General features: G+C 44.3%; 1 protein-coding gene across 2 annotated transcripts; it reads right to left on the bottom strand.

Moving 5' to 3' along the window:
* Nucleotides 1–78: 78 nt before the first annotated feature.
* Nucleotides 79–15046, bottom strand: susd5 (sushi domain containing 5). Of its 2 annotated transcripts, none has more exons than XM_073049706.1 (5): nt 15029–15046; nt 10741–10918; nt 7466–7581; nt 4158–4346; nt 79–1575 (listed from the first exon to the last, which is right to left on the bottom strand). In XM_073049706.1, exons 2-5 carry the CDS (start codon nt 10911–10913, stop codon nt 368–370), a joined length of 1686 nt encoding a protein of 561 aa, XP_072905807.1. In that variant the 5' UTR covers nt 10914–10918; nt 15029–15046; the 3' UTR covers nt 79–367. The 2 variants fall into 2 exon arrangements, with proteins under 2 accessions (XP_072905807.1, XP_072905798.1); XM_073049697.1 differs by lacking the exon at nt 15029–15046 and adding an exon at nt 13693–13981.
* Nucleotides 15047–16823: the final 1777 nt, after the last annotated feature.

Raw genomic sequence — 16823 nt, 5'->3', positions numbered from 1 at the left:
GGCTTGTTGCAGGCAGTAGCCACTTTAAGTCACACCCTCCCCCCCCCCCCCCCCCCCCCAACCCTCCCTTTTGCCAGACTCCTACTGTACATGGAATGTCTGAGCTTGTTTCTACCAATCCCTTTACCAAATCAGTGAGGCCGCCCCTACGGAGAGACGCAGACATCTCCTCTCCACCTGTGGTGCAAGTTTGAGTGACCCGCTCACTTTTCTTTTTAAATTTTCCACATATTGAAAGCATACTTCTGTGTAATATTAACTTATTTCTAATAGTGCTTTGAATATTCGATGTGTGCAGTGTTGCAGTGAGATGCCGGCTGTGAATGTCCCTGTGAGTGTGGATCTCCCTTCAAAAACACACTTCCACTTACACTCTCTGCTGCATTTCAATGTGTTGCCTATGCCTGACCTGTCCCTTCCCATTCAGCTCATACACAGATGTTTTCTGGTGCCTGTGCCTGTAGCACCATGTTGCCAAGATAACAGCCAGGGTGAGCAGACCGATCACCGCAACAATCGTGGCGATCATGGGGCCCTGGTGGGAGCTGGGGCAGTTCTCCCCCCTGCAGCTCTCGACTGTCGGCAGCAACTTGGCCTCAGCCCTATCACTGAAATTCCCACTTCTGGTGAAGTGATCAATCGTGTCAAAGGCTGAAAAATCTGTCAGAGTCTGAGCACTTGCTTCAGGTGTGGCTGGACTGTAAAGTGTTGAAACCCCAGCTACTGGTGTAGATACTGCAGCTCTGTCTACAGGGTGCAAATCCTCACTTACTGTTTCTCTGGCGTTTGTGAGAAGCAGAGGGGAGTCAGTAGTAGGATCAGAGAATTTCCACAATTCTTCAGTGACTTGACCCCACAATGTAGTTGTGGGGATCTCACTGTCTCTACTGACACTGATTATTTCAGGTACTGGTGTCTGAACATCTAGGTCCAAGTGCCCTGTTGGTGCAGTCATGAGCCGAGTGTGATGATTGGCGAAGGTGTTGCTTGAAGCACCTGTCCTGATTTCCATATGGTTGGAATGGTCTGTAGTGGCAAGAGCTTCCTCCTGTGTTTCCATGGATCCAATAACCTTACTTTCTTCTGTTTCTGATATAATGGGGTAACCATCCACCTGATGAAGTGACCTGTTCGTCCCAGCCACTGTTTCCTTGCTAATTTTAGTCTCATTCTGCACAATGGATGGTCCAATGGACAAGTCTTCATCTTCTCCCGTTCGGTCTCCCTGATCATTTTCAGCCTTTGCTGCAATTTGATTGTCATTTGCAGGGATTAAAATTCTTGACTCCACATCTGCTTTCCTGGTAGTGGGCTGCTTAACATTTGGGAATTCTGAGGGGAACCAAGGTAGTTGCTTCTGGCTGAGGAAAGAGACTGGTGACTCAGTTGGTTGCATGATTTCTCTGCTGCTTTCTCTTAATGACCTGTCAGCTGCCTCATCTAATCCGTCCTCAGGACCTTCCACATCATCTTCAGCAGGGAGGGCTCGGTCGTGTTTTCCAGTAAGGTCTGAAAATGGCGGTGAGTCTGCATTGGAGAATTTGTCTTCATAGTCAATGTGGCCTTCAGCTTCATCTGTAAAACAAACAGCTTCACTGGATGAGCTTGAATTGAACATTCAATGGTACTTTAATACAATGTGGAAGATTACTGATTTACAGGTCTTAGTTTTTTAGAATTGTCTTTCACAACTGTAGCTAATTCTCAGCCCAAATGCCACTGAAGTTTGTTTGGGGCTTAGATTATGGAGGAAGGTGTTAATTTGCAATGTTGGTTTGGGTCTTTCTTCCTTAGATGATGCCAGGCTTAATGCCCTTAGGTAAAGACCAGAACCTCTCCATCCCAAAGCTCCCACTCTATCACTTTCTCCACTTTTATCCCAAATATCCCTGAGCCTACATCACCCAGCCTATCCTGTACTAGATACAGTCCCTCAACATTCTGGCCTTGCATTACAGGCTTGCTAGAACTGGTGAGGGCAAAGGGGTAGTGATGATACAGGATTGACGTTGGTCTTCCCTGTCCGCGGGGTTAGGGACTAAAGGTAATTAACATTAGCAAAGTGGCATCACTGTCTCGCTGCTCCTGGCTTGATGCCCCCACTCTAGTTCATCCCTGAAGATCCATCTGATGCTGGGAGTGAGGGAGACCATGGATCACTGTAACTGAAGCTGTAACGCCAAGTGAAATAGAACAAAGAATGGTGAAAAGAATCAAGAGATCAGGCAAAAGAGAAGCAGGATTAAAGGTTCAAATCAATGACCTTACAACATCTCTGAGGCTGGGCTACGCAGATGTTTTCAACGAGTGGACAGCTGCAAGGCTGTGGGTCCAGATGGCATCCCAGGGTGAGTGCTCAGGATGTGCACAGCACAACTGGCAGGTGTGTTTACTGATATTTTTAATCTCTCCCTCTTCCAGTGTAGGGTGCCCTCCTGCTTCAAATTATCCACCATTGTCCCTGTACCAAAAAAGACCAAGGTAATATGCCTGAACAACTGGCATCCTGTCATACTCACCTCAAAAATTGCAAATGCTTTGAGAGGCTGGTCAAGGATTACATCTGCAGCTTGCTGCCACCCAAAATGGACCCCCTACACAACCAACTGACAGATGACACAATAGCCACTGCTCTACATTGGGCCCTTACACATCTGGAGAAGAAGGATGTTTATGTGAGAATGCTGTTCTTGGACTACAGTTCAGCATTCAACACCATAGTTCCATCCAGGCACAACAAGAAGCTCAGAGACCTCTGTCTTGACCCTGCCTTGTGCAGCTGGATCCTGGACTTCCTGTCAGATCGCCAGCAGGTTGTAAGAGTGGGCTCCCTCACCTCCAACACTGACTCTCAATACAGGAGCCCCTCAGGGCTGTGTACTGAGTCCCCTCCTTTACTCCCTGTATACCCATGATTGTATCACCACCCACAGCTCCAATCTGCTAATTAAATTTGCCGACGACACTACATTAATTGGCCTTATCTCAAACAATAACAAGGTGGCCTACAGGGAAGAAGTCATCTTTCTGAAACAGTGGTGTCAAGAAAATGACCTCTCCCTCAATGTTGCAAAAACAAAGTAGCTGTTTGTGGATTACAGGAGTAATGGAGACGGGCTAACCCCTATTGACATCAGTGGATCTGGGGTTGAGAGGGTAAACAGCTTCAGGTTCCTCGGCTTCCACATCACCGAGGACCTCACGTGGTCTGTACACACCAGCTGTGGTGAAAAAGGCACAACAGTGCCTCGTTCACCTCGGACGGTTGAGGAAGTTTGGTATGGGCCCCCAAATCCTAAGAACTTTCTACAGGGGCACAATTTAGAGCATCTTGACTGGTTGCATCACTGCCTGGTGTTGGAACTGTACCTCCCTTAATCGCAGCTCTCTGCAGAGAGTGGTGCTGACAGGCCAGCGCATCTGTAGCTGTGAACTTGCCATGATTCAGGACGTTTACAAGGACAGATGTGTAAAAAGGGCCAGTAGGATCATAGGTCACCCCAAGCACAACCTATTCCAGCTGCTACCATCTGGGAAATGGTACCGCAGCATAAAAGCCAGGACCAACAGGCTCCAGACAGCTTCTTCCACCAGGCCATCAGACTGATGAACTCGTGCTGATTTGAGTGTACTCTATATTACATTGACTGTTCTATTTACTACAAATTATTAATTCCTATGATTGCACATTGCACATTTAGATGGAGATGTAATGTAAAGATTTTTACTCCTCATGTATGTGAAGGATGTAAGACATAAAGTCGATTCAATTGAATTCAGTGTGATCCACCTTGGTACATTGTGATATTTGGTAGTACGGCTCTCTGATATATGGAGACAAATGGTGATGGACCATGATACATTGTGTCACACTGATAATCAATGGCACATGATGTTACCCCTTGATATACTGTGATCCATCATAATATACCATGGCACACTGACTCACTGACAAATTATGTTATACCCTGACACACTCTGATCCATTATAATATACCATGGTACACTTTCATACACTGTGGCAGATAGTGAAATATCATAGCACACTGATGTATTGTGATACTACAGCCAAGTGGGGAGGCAACCCATGGATGTTCTAAACCATATATCATTGGTCATCTTGGATGTTAGTGTTTGAGGATCAGTACATCTCTCACCTTTTACACAAGCTTGCACAAACCCATACCACTCTCCACAGCTATTACACAACAAGCTGAAGGCTTTCTCTCCACTGGCCATGATATAGCCCTGTGCACAGATGTACAGCAGCTCATCGCCCATTTCAGTTTCAGTGTAGTCCTGAAGTACAATGTTGGGAAAGGAGGGAGGGTCTCCACAAGGTTTACCTGCAGATAACGTAAGGAGATGATTTTACAAAATTAATGAAATATTCATAGGTCATTTTTATCCCAATGTCAGGTTTCGGCCAAATTTTCTCAAGGAATGTTATCTGCCATGCCTCACTATAAGTGACTACTCTGTAACCTATAGTTTAATCAGTGGTAGTGAAATTCAGACATGCGAGATACCACTGTGAAAATCATAAACCAACATTATAAATGAATTTACCTCAAATGAAGTCATCTGTACAAAGATTACCTATCGTAGGTAGGAACTCATAGAGCTGAGCGTGCTCCTTTCTGGAGTATGGAAATTAGAAATATACTCTATAAACTAATCTTCTCTCTTTGAGTGTTTGCGAGGAATTTATCCTCTCAATGTTCAGCAAATATGTTGTTTTGTCTCACATTTTATTTCTGGCAGTAAGTCCCTTCCTCAAATGACATCATTCTCAGTGGAATAGCAAACTTCATTTGCAGTGAAATGTTCAGCTTCACTGATCTGAAAATTGAAGTTTTTACTTAGTGACAAAACAGTCAGCTTTTACAAACCCTGGTTCCCAGAAACCGATGCTTAAAGAGCCAACAGTCAATAGTTTTGTTAAGTGAGATTTACAGGTTGTCACTACCTCAAATACAGCTTCACACATGTTGGCTTTACATTTCTGCCCATGGTGACAGTTATCAGATTCCCAGCCTCAGGATCACTCCAGGCTGCACCTGATCACTGCCAGATCTCAGTTTGATGCTCACTACTGCTGAATTACGGGAGGTCACCCAAACCTCAAACAATGAAAGCCAAATTCCTGTACTTTTCTTTCACTTCACATAATGGGAATGGGAATTCTACATTACAGATTTCCCTGAGATGTCCTAATGGCTCCCTGCTACTCAGCTTCCCAGTTACCTAGTGATGGGCCTGTAAGGTTTTTGTGATGCCCTCACACAAGGAATCCTGCAGGTATTGATCTTTAACAGCCCGTGCAGGAATACTCACCTACCTCCTCCCATTGTTTCACCATTTGTAACTTGTTGGCATCACTCTCAGTGTCTGGAAGAATGCTGCTTGAACAGCAGAATGGCCCTTCTTGAACAGTCTGGAATGATTGCACTTGCTTTGTTGCACAGTAAAATTGACACAACTTGCAAAACGTAAATCAGTGTTAGACAGTTAAACCTGAAGTGTAGATGTGCGCCTCACTGATAATTATCAGTCTTTGTGTGACTGCAGCAGCAGAGTGACCCCCAGTACTAGTCTAACACACTGCAAATAGGCAAACAAATTTCTCTGCCAAAATTTCTACCAATAAGTTATTTTCTTTTTATTTCTTTTCTGTATTGAAATTTTATCTCTGATGAAGTATTGGGTGTGAATTTTGTGTATACTATTCCCTCACTTTAATAAAGCAATACACCAGTGATCTGAGACATTTTCCAATTCACTGGCAACAGGAGACCTTGGGACATCATTGTGAGAACAATTTCAAACAAGCAAATTGAGAAGTTCAGCACAATACAGCACAAAGTTAACCATTTGTTCGGCACCCATTCACTGGTCTGAGTGTTTATTTTCTCCGCCAGTACATCATGTTGGCAATGTGTACCAACTTCAGTCAATCACCTCCCAAACATCAGCAGCACTTTCCAAAGTTGTGATCTTGAACACCAGGAGGGACAAGAGCAAAAGGTGTATGAGGGCATTCCCCCTATTAGTTCACCTCCTAGGTGCACACCATTTTCACTTGGATATGTGTCCCAGGTATGCTCTGTATTTATTAGATCTGGCGCGTTGTGTTGGCGCGTGGCCTAGTGGGCAAGGCATCAGACTAGTAACCTGAAGGTCACTGGTTTGAGCCTCAGCTGAGGCAGCATGTTTGTGTCCTTGAGAAAGGCACTTAACAACATATTGCTCTGCGACGTCACCGGTGCCAAGCTGCTTGGGTCCTAGTGCCCTTCCCTTGGACAACATCGGTGGCGTGGAGAGGGGAAGGCCTGCAGCTTGGGCAACTGCCTGTCTCCCATACAACCCTGCCCAGGCCTGCACCCTGGAAACTCCAGGCGCAGATCCATGGTCTCTCGAGAATGACAGATGCCACTTTTTTTTATTAGATCTGGACATCGCTGCATCCAGGTCCATGCAAACAACCATTTTCATAAATTCTCCAGCTCTGATCCAACAAAACCTATAATTTTCAGAATGAAATCGCCAACAAATTCCCAGCTTTAATGGCCTTTGGAGTGACGGAGTTCTCCACCATGTGTGATCATTGCTTCTGATTTCACAGACAAACAGCCTGGCTCTAAACTTATCATATACCCACCACTCTGCTGCAAAACCCAACCCCTACCAACATTCCTTCCTGAGATGAAATGCCTCAACTGTCCTGCTGTCTGTAATGAACTTTGTCTCATCTGTATTCTGAAATCTTATCCACAGAGGCCTTGAATATATTTTGGCATTCTGTAGCCTCCCACCATTGAACAATAGTCTCCGTTCTTTCTTCTCTACCTACCATATCAAACCTTTTAGCATTAAAGCATCTTAATTGAACTCAGCAAGTTTGTATCACCTGCCCTTCCTTTTTAACCCTGAAGTCCACTGACTCTGTGCTGTTTGTTATGGAGGTTAATTGTTTCTCCTAAGACCCAGTCCCATATCAGCAGGGACTCCATACAACCTTCCACAGCACTAAACTGAATCCCTGTTGGTTTAACTGAAAAGTATCAGTAAGGCACATTTGAAGTAAAAGTGAGATCTAGTTCATTTACAGAAAACATTTTAGTTAATGGAATTAATTTCTAAACCCTAATATTTTCCACTAAAGCCTCACATGGCAGCTCAAGTAGACACTTGCTCTCAGATTTTGTCTTATTTCTAACCAGCCCTAGGCTTGTCAGCCTTGAGGTCTGAGAGCACAGAAGTTCTACCTCAATCCTAGTACAGCACAAGTGCTGGTAGCTCAGAACTGCCTGGATTCATTTGTAGTGCTCTGTGTTCCCCCTGTCCATTTCAATTTAAACACCCTCATCAAAGTAACTGACATGCACATCATTTCTATTAACACAATGATTCAAAATATCCCCTGGAAATATAGAAGCTGTTCCCAATTAAATGTAGCACTAACCTTTGTCTTTAATGCAGAAGGCATCATATTGACCGCCTGAAGAAGCTGGTTCAGTTTTCACACGGATACTTTGGGTTTCTTGTTGAACAAAGCCCATGTTACTGCACATAATTGTCCTGAGTGAAACAGAATGACATTTCATCAGTGATCTGGTCCATTTTGAAATGGAAAATGAGCACTGACTTGCATTAAAATATACATATATATATATATAGTTTATTTTAAAGTTGTCTTTGACAGGCCCCATGCAACTAAGAAGTGACTTGGTACAGTAGCAGTTAGCGTAATGCTATTGCAGTACCAGTGATCCAGGTTCAATTCCAGTCTCTGTCTATAAGGAGTTTGTATGTTCTCCCCATAGCCATGCGGATTTCCTCCACTTGCTCTGGTTTCTTCCCGCATTCCGAAGATGTAAGGGTTTGTAGGTTAATTGGTCACATGGGTGTAATTAGGCAGTGTGGGCTCGTTAGACCAGAAGGGCCTGTTACTGTGTTGTATCTGTAAATAAAAAATAAATAAAAATAAACTTCAACTAATTCCTCACCTTCCCACATCCCAAAGCCATCCTAGTGGCTGCTGTAAAATGTTATTGGTGTAGGTAGGTGGCAACAGAGTCAAAGAGAAGGTGAGGGACATGTGGGAGAGATACAGGGAAGCAAGGTAGGAATAGTACTACACACAAAATGCTGGAGGAACTCAGCAGGCCAAGTGGCATCTATGGAAAACAGTAAACAGTTGACATTTCAGGTGGAGACCCTTCATCAGAACCTTTCCATTCTCCATCATGCACTACAGCAGAGAATCCCAGATATCCATCAGTCTGCATGTACGAGATGAGTCGAGGGACTTTCTTTCTGGGTTAAGGGGCATGACTTTCCAGAGATGAATACGGAAAGTCCTTGAAGTTCACTGTTCCAAAATTGTTTTGTTGTCTTCAGATTTCTCAGGACTTGTCAGATATAAGAATAATTTTTCCAGCTTATTCCTGCTCCTGCATAACCACAACCACTTGGCTGCCAGTCCCACCACCAATGGATAGACCCTCATCTTGACTGTCCATGTTCTTTGCTAACCTCATGGTGAGCAGTTACCATCCCAGCATCTCCAAGCCCCTGGTGATGCTCTAGTTCAGCTGTTTGTATTTTTCATTCCTTGTTGATTTTCTTCCCAAGAAACTATTCAGCTATTCAGTCTGACTGGACCTGACACAACTGGCAGGAGTGAAGGGCCATCAGATTTATTCACTGCCACTCTCGAACTTTCACTACACAATCCAGTTCAAAATCTGGGATTGTTTCCATGGAACGAACAAGCAACAATGTTTCTTTTGGCAGAAACGTACGTCACAAGAGAACTGAAGTTATTTCTAAAAGAAGCAAAGGCAAGTTGAAGAGACGTAAAATGTGACTGAGATGAGAATCAGCTTGGCCCCTGAGAACAAAGGCACTTCATCCATCGTAGAATGAGACTGGCTGACCAGAGATGGGTCAGACTGGATGCACTCACACACAGCCCAGAATCACTTATAGCCTGACAAAAACATATTGTCAGGTAGCCAGGTAATAACTGAAATGCTTTCAAAATATTGGGGCTGAGAAGTTAGATATTCCTTCAGTCATCTTCTACATCTGCTTTCCTGGAGTCTTTCAATGCTTGACAGGTATAGAAAATGTCCAATCAGCTTTAGAGCCTTGAGAAGATCTTTCCAGCCATAGCAGAATAAAAAGTCACCGTTTTATTTTTCACTAAAGATAGTCAATTAAGCACAAGTTAACAAAAATAAAATAATAATTTTGGCAAGGCAAGCACACAACCTGTGATAAATAATGCAAACTACAATTATGCTCTGTTTTGAATTTGATTCCATTTTATACTGATACTACTACTGGGAGAACAAAATTGTTTACATCCAATACTCTAGCAATTAAATGTTCCATTACTTAAATAACACGTCTGGACTGAAGACATAATGATTGACATGTTACAGGAATATATGAGATGGAACTAACATGTCAGTGAGTCACTTTAACAGTCACAAGATCAATAAAATGTCAGTGTTGTTTTATGCTTCAGAATATCTTCAGATGGCATCTAAATACTAATGAGCAAATTGACACTTCTCTGATGAACTGTTGAGTGTTGACTCATTGAAACACATTGGGCTGAGACTGAATTTCAAGCAGCTCCTTTCTCCCTTTCAGCACTTACTAATCCACAACTGGTCAGCTTTGTAATGTGAACAATGATACAGTGTCTCTTCAATTAACTCTGCTTCCTCACACCTCAGCCAGCACATGGTTACAGCACATATTCGTTCTTATGCATAGTTCACACACTGGGAAATTATCAGGCCTCATTACTGGTGGTGCATTAATGCAACCACCTCATGCACTGCTATGCATTAATGTACGCCCATCGCACATCACCGCTGCTTTATTTGCTGAGGAGTTGTGAATGGAATTGAAGACTGTGTAATCATCAGTGGGCATCCCATTTTTGACTGTCTGATTGACGAAGTGGCTGAAAATGGATGGGCTGAGGAGTGTGCTCTGGGGAACTTGTACAGTAAACTCCTGCAACTGTCATGACCTTTGATGATCATTAATTTTACCAGGGCTCCTTGATGCCACACTTGTTTAAATGTTGCTTAAAAGGCTGTCACTCTCCACTCAACTCTGAAACTCAGATCTTTGGTTACCATTTGGAACAAGGTTGTGATGAGGTCTGGATACTAGTGAGCAAATGCTGCTTGATATCACTGTCCATTACACTTTCCATCACTGCTGATGATAAAATAGACTGATTGGGTTGTTCAGATTTTTTAATGTGAACAGAATATTTCTTTGCAACTTTCCATGTTGTTAGATAAATAAGCATACAGGAACAATTTGGACAGAGGTGCAGCTAGTTCTGGTGCACCTGTGATGTCATATGTTCACATAGCTTTTGCTGTATCCAGTGTTCTGAGCTGCTTGCTGACATTACTTGGTAACTGGAATTGGCTGAAGTCTGTTTGTTATGATGCTGGGATCTCAGGAGGAAGCCAAAATCATGTGACTCTTGACTTTACATGAACAAATCGGTGATGGATGGACTGAAGCTCTTCAGAGACCACACGTCCAAGCCCTTGGATTCCCCACAATCCTTGTCCCATTGACTGGATGTGACCTAGCTCTTTCTCCACTCCTGGTCACTCCCCACCCACTTCCGACTAAACCTTTGAAACAAGTGTTATTTGGGGTCAAGGTAACTGATCTGAAAGTTGGAGATCTTACCCGATCTGGTTGCCTGCGATCCAGCCAGTGGTACATTCCATGAACGCACACTCCTCCACAGCTCTCTGCAGCTCTTCGGCCGTGGCCAGATGTGCTCCCTGTTCCATGCACAAGCCCTCGGCTGTAGACACGTCCCACTGCATGTTCTCATCCCTTGCATGGAGCACAAACATTCTCCCTGTGACACAAGAAATGCGAAGTTATGTCCCTTTACACATCCATGACTTTACTGAGATTAGTTCCCAAGTTCCAACCCCAACCCTTCTGTTCAAATTCAAACCTCTTTCTAACTGCAACCCCTCTGTTCAGCACCAGCCTTCTTCCTAGCTCCAACATCTTAGTCCAGCTCCAGCCCCTCTGCCCATCTCCAACTCTCTGTGTAGTTCCAACCCCGTCTTCTGAGCTCCAACCCTTTACCCAACACTGACCCTTCTGACCTTTTCCAAGCTCTCTCTATAAATCCCAGTTCTCTCTCTTCATTCACAAGAAGCTTTGCCATTGGCTTGTTCCATTGCTTTAGAAGAACATAAGATGTTCAAAATAAAAGCAGTGATGGGTTAAGGTCAAGTGACTCCTATTCCTAATCTCAGTCAGGAGCTGAAGTCCTATGAAGTGACTCGTGTTCCTTTCTGATCCTCAGTCAGGCATCACTTTTCCTCACGGTCATTCTGCGTGAAAATTTCCAAGGAAAGGGAGCCAGAAACTAGAGGGCACGAGGGGAAGACAAGACTTAGTTCAAGTTTATTGTTGTGGGCATACATGCCTATGGTAAAAAATGCCATGAAAATTAACTCTAAAAGGTTCTTGATGGGCAACTTTGTCAAGCAGTGGGTAGTGCGTACATGGAACGAGCTCCCAGAGGTAGTAGTTAAAATATGTACATTAACAATATTTAAAAAGCTCTTAGACAGCTACATAGATAGGAAAGGTTTGGAGGGATCTGGGATAAATGTGGGCAAATGGGACTAGCATAGTTGGGCATATCAGTCAGCATGAACAAGTTGGGGAAAAGGTTGTTTCCATGCTGCGTTTCTACTCTCACGTCTCTGTCTTCCTGCTGCGAAGATATTTCGTTTTGGAAAACTGACATTGCAGCCAAGAACAAATCATTGGCCCAACTGTCTACAGGGTGGATTCGTCCCCATGCAGTGTCCCGGTCCTCCTGCTCATCCTCATTATGTTCCTCTCTGATTTTAGCACCTTTTCACGGTTTGCGTGTCTGACTCAGCAACCAGTGGGCCAATCAAAATGTAATCATCAAATAATCGTGTTTGCTTTTACAATTTTTATTCATTAAAAAAAGATATTTTCAGCCATTATCTAATTTTGTGATTCAGAGGTTCGGTCCTACAGTGTATTAGTTCAGGACGTTTACTGCAGTCCCCGCAGCCCGGAGAGCACGGCAGTGCTCTGCTGCGCTGTTGGACAAGGGGCTACAGCACGGCCTTGTGTGGCCTCTCAGGCCCACATAAAGCGACTTCCCGCCGCACTTTTCAGATTAAATTAAGCCCCACAACACCAGAACACAAGTGCTCAGATCACAGAAAAATAGTACACATCAGTGACCCTTTGGCCATGAAAGATGCCGAAAATCCTTTTAGTTCACTGGCAAAGCTTATCCCTCGCCTGTAATTTTGTAATTTACAAAAGGTCCAAAATAACACCGTGACAAGGAGTTAACAGCACAGTAGAATGCCATGCACACGGAATGGACTAAATCAAACTCGGTGGTGATACGAGTCACCAACAGGTTAGAGATCTCCAAGTTCTTTATTAAATTTGCTTTTTTTCCTAATTAAGGAATACCCGGAACTTAGTATAATTTAAGTCTATTCTGACCAGAAAGATTTGAAATTTATCCCTACCTTGTTCTGATTTGTGACAAAAGTTTGCCTTAAAACACAAACATGATCTGAAAGACCTGTCTACACATTCTGGGAATAAAAGATTAAGTTATGGGTTCAGGGCAGTCCCCCAGGTCTGGAAGCCCCTGACAAAGGACTAGGACTAGCTGAACGTTGTGCTGTGTGGATGAGATGACAGGGAAGAGATAGGGGAACGGTGAGATCAGAAAGGACAGCTCACGGCTGACGTCAGGAAACTCCTTAGTTCTAGGGTAGAAGGATGTTAAAATCCGGGCGGGGGAGGGGTGGGGGGTACTCAAATGAAAGAGCAGACTGGGGAATTGCTGATGGGCGAGAACTAGGCTTGGATTTAAGGGGATCCCTTCACAGGCCAGGGCTCGGGAATGACGGTACAGTCTTAAAAGCAGGAAAGGCGGTGGGGTTTCCGAGGTCTGGGCGATATGCGTCCTAGGATTTGAATTGTCAACATCAGCAGGAATCGAAGAGGATGTTCAGGGGCTGGTGAAATACTCCGGGACTGTTTGTAGGGAGAGAAGCAGAGACAGCAGGGTCAGCACTGTATCTGTAGCTTTGTGTTTGTTTCCCGGTTGGATTTTATCCAAGGAATGGATATTGGGATGAATATAACGATGTTGGGAAATAGGAGAAACGGCCGTTACTCGGGGGTGGGGTGGGGGGGGGGGGTTGGCTGTGAAAGCACGTTGAATTTCTTTCCTGCGACGGTTGTACCGCCAACACTGCCCATGAGTGTGACGACCGGTTTCCGGACCCCATAAACCGTTCACTCCCGGAGAGGTGACGGAACAGAAGCAGTCTGAACCATTGGGGTTCTGGGTCGAGAACCTGTTTCCAGCGAGTGAAAGACACCGAGTCAAAAGAGCGGCCGGCGAGCCGGCGGGGAGAGGAGGCAAAGGATCCACGGCGACTTACGGGCTCTCAGTACCTGTGCAGCGATAACCGATCTGACTGACCCACCCCACGGCCAAGCTCCCACTCCCCAGACACTGCTGAGTGCCATGTCATTTGTCAGCATGCAGCGAGTTAGCTGCTCACAAACGCACTGTGCTCGATAAAGGCGCGGACTGACCGTGCGCTCGGACCCTGGCGCCGCAGACGAGGAGAAAACAGACCACAGTAAGCGAGGGAGAGTGCGAGCGTGGAGCCATCGACGAGAGCCCGGCGGGCAGAGAGCAAGTCCCGGTCACACTCGGCAGGCGGGCGGCGAGAGACGGAGTGCGGGTGGGGCGGGGAGGCTGCTTTATCCACAGGAACTGCTGTGAAAACTCGCACCAGCGCGTCAACAAACAGGCAGCGCGGGAGGTGCAGAGGGCAGAGAACCCACCGGAGCCGCAACCGAGACCCTTCGTCTAGGCAAACCCGTCCCGTCCACGGCTCTCTCTATCCAGACAGATCCCCATCCGCAACCGTCTACCTTCCCAACTCATGAAACCTGGAGATTGCAGGAATATGATGGCAGTTACATTTTTGCAGCACCCCGACGGGGGCAGGGAGCCAGGAAACAATCCTTGTAAAGTGAAACCGGACCCAGTTGTCTAAGGTTGGGTTGTTTTGAGCTCTTTGCTTCTGATAAACCGGTAAAGACTTCCACTCGAGGTTATCAGTTATGCTTTCATCAATATTTAACAAAAAGCGCGACCCGGACATCTCCATCCAGTTGTAACTCCCAGCCTCCTCGCAATCATACAGAGATTTACAGCCAAAATTAATAAACGTGTTTATGAATTATTACATTTGCGTTCGGGGTTGAATTGTGCCTGAGCGTGATGTGATCCTAATCGGACCGGGTTTAAAATCAGGCACAGATAGTTCATAACCCACTGATATTCTCTGATTTAAATATATCGAATGATCCGGGCTCCACTACCCTCAGAGGAAAAGAACTTCTTAAATTTACTATCGTTTAAGAGAGGGAGAGAGAGAGAATTCTACAGAACTCAATTTTAAGTGGCCGTTCCCTTCCGTTGTAACTTTTGGCGCTTTGTGACTCTCCTGCTAGCGGCAACACCTAAGCATTTGCCCCATCGATCTCCCTTGGATCTTACATGGTTGAATAAGGCCACCCTTCATTCTCCAAGGAACAGAGACCCGAACTGTTTAGTCTTTCTTGGTAGGACACGCCTGGTGAACCTCCAGTGGATGTCCTACAATGTGTCTATGTTTTCTTAGGTAAAGGAACCAAATCCGTACGCATTACTCCAGGTGAGGTATCACCAACACCATATACAGTACAACAAACCCTCCATGTTTTTAAGCGCTAGGCGCTATTAATTTACCTATATCTGCAGTGTCCTCCACGGTGAAAGCTGATGCAAAAATTAATTTAACATATCTGTATTTGTCAATAACATGAACTTCTAAACAAGAACCTATTTATATAGATTCTTGTTTTAAAATTCACCAACCTCATTTCCAAAACGTCCAGCCACCTTCTAAATACGTGTATATCCCACACTCATGTGAACCACCTCCTTCCTATTTATATAGCAAATCTAATCCCTGTTTGTTTTGAAATTGCATGCATGTTTTTCCTCTCAAAATCAAATTTCTCCTTTCCTGTGAACTTTTAAAGCTCGTTGCTACTGAATCCAAAAAAGTCCCAATCCTCTGGCCCACCACCTGGGGAAGAAGGGGAAATTGTTGGTAACAAATTTGTTTTCTCGTGGAAATTTCGATGAACATTTAGACTTCCAGAGGGCGTTTGCCAAGGTGACTCACAAAAGATTAATTCACAAGAGTTCATGATGGAAGTAATATATTGGCATTGATAAGAGACTGACGCAAAGGCAGGAAGCAGCGAATAGGGTGACAAGGATGGGGTCTCTGATACAGAATATCAGGATCAGAGTATCAAGGGAAAGGTATCATGGACAGGATTACAGGGAAAGGATATTAGTTTTGCATTAGGGTATCAGAGACATTGTGTTAGGGGCAGGTTATTAGAGACAACGTGTCAAGAATAGGGTACCAAGGACAAATACTGGCATTTGTTAACTACTATTATGAACAATATTGGGATGCCTCAGTATACAGAGAATATTACAGCGTTGGCAGTCACGTGACATTCATTTACTAGGATACTCCCTTTAGAGAAACAGATCTAAGAGGAGATATGCATTGGAACCGGATTCTTTCTCACAGGAAGTACATTAATCAAGGTGCTTCATTGTTGGAGAATGGTCATCCCCTCTGCTGAGATATTAACGTCAGCGAGCCTTTAACATAAAATTCTTACCTGAGTGGTGGAAGGAGGGGCGACATGGGGATTGTATTTACGAAAGAATTCTACACACTCAGGAATATTGATGCACTGAATTTATTATTTAGAGAGAGTGGTTGAGGCAGAGACTGTTGTATCTGTAGATGGAAAATAGGATTAACAGCTGACGCCAAAGTAGTTACAAGGCCACAAGGAGAGTGTCGGGCAGAGGGGCAGCCTATGACGATAGCACCTTCCACAGTGATCTAAATATGGAGCTATACTAAGGATTTCCACGATGAACTGTGAAAATTCTGTCATCCAAATTTTGCATCTGCTATTCTGACCATGCTGAATGTAATGATGACTTTCTTTACAGAATATTTCTGCTGAGATTTATTTAACTACTGATATGATTAATTCCTTCTCTCTGTACCCACTTGTTGCATGACTTGCGCACGAAGTAAAGGAGGTAAAGGCAAAGGAACCATTAGGAGGTAGTGACCATAATATGATATGTTTTAACCTACAATTTGAGAAGGAGAAGGGAAAATCAGATGTGTCAGTATTACAGTTGAACAAAGGGAACTATGGAGCTTTGAGGGAAGAGCTGGCCAAAGTTCAATGGAACAATACCCTAGCAGGGAAGACAGTGGAACAACAATGGCAGGTATTTCTGAGAATAATGCAGAAGGTGCAGGATCGGTTCATTCCAAAGAGGAAGAAAGATCCTAAGGGGAGTAAGGGGCGGCCGTGGCTGACGAGAGAAGTAAAGGGCAGTATAAAAATAAAAGAGAAGTATAACATAGCAAAGATGAGCGGGAAACCAAAGGACTGGGAAGCTTTTAAAGAGCAACAGAAGATAACAAAAAAGGCAATATGCCAAGAAAAAATGAGGTACGAAGGTAAACTAGCCAAGAATATAAAGGAGGATAGTAAAAGCTTCTTTAGGTATGTGAATAGCAAAAAAATAGTTAAGACCACAATTGGACCATTGAAGA

This window comes from Hemitrygon akajei, chromosome 1 (genome assembly GCF_048418815.1).
Source record: "Hemitrygon akajei chromosome 1, sHemAka1.3, whole genome shotgun sequence".
In the NCBI taxonomy this organism is placed as follows: Eukaryota; Metazoa; Chordata; class Chondrichthyes; order Myliobatiformes; family Dasyatidae; genus Hemitrygon; species Hemitrygon akajei.
The sequence above is the reverse complement of the archived record's forward strand: the minus strand, read 5'-3'. Positions and strand labels throughout refer to the sequence as shown.

Bases quoted from the DNA above. Each gene is read 5' to 3' on its own strand.
- susd5 (XM_073049697.1), bottom strand. From the start codon at position 13,771: ATGGCTCCACGCTCGCACTCTCCCTCGCTTACTGTGGTCTGTTTTCTC. The intron at 10,919-13,692 runs GTCAGTCCGCGC...CTTGTGTCACAG, and splicing joins CGCCAGGGTCCGAGCGCACG to GGAGAATGTTTGTGCTCCAT. The intron at 4,347-7,465 runs GTTAGTGCTACA...CGTTATCTGCAG, and splicing joins CTTCTGCATTAAAGACAAAG to GTAAACCTTGTGGAGACCCT.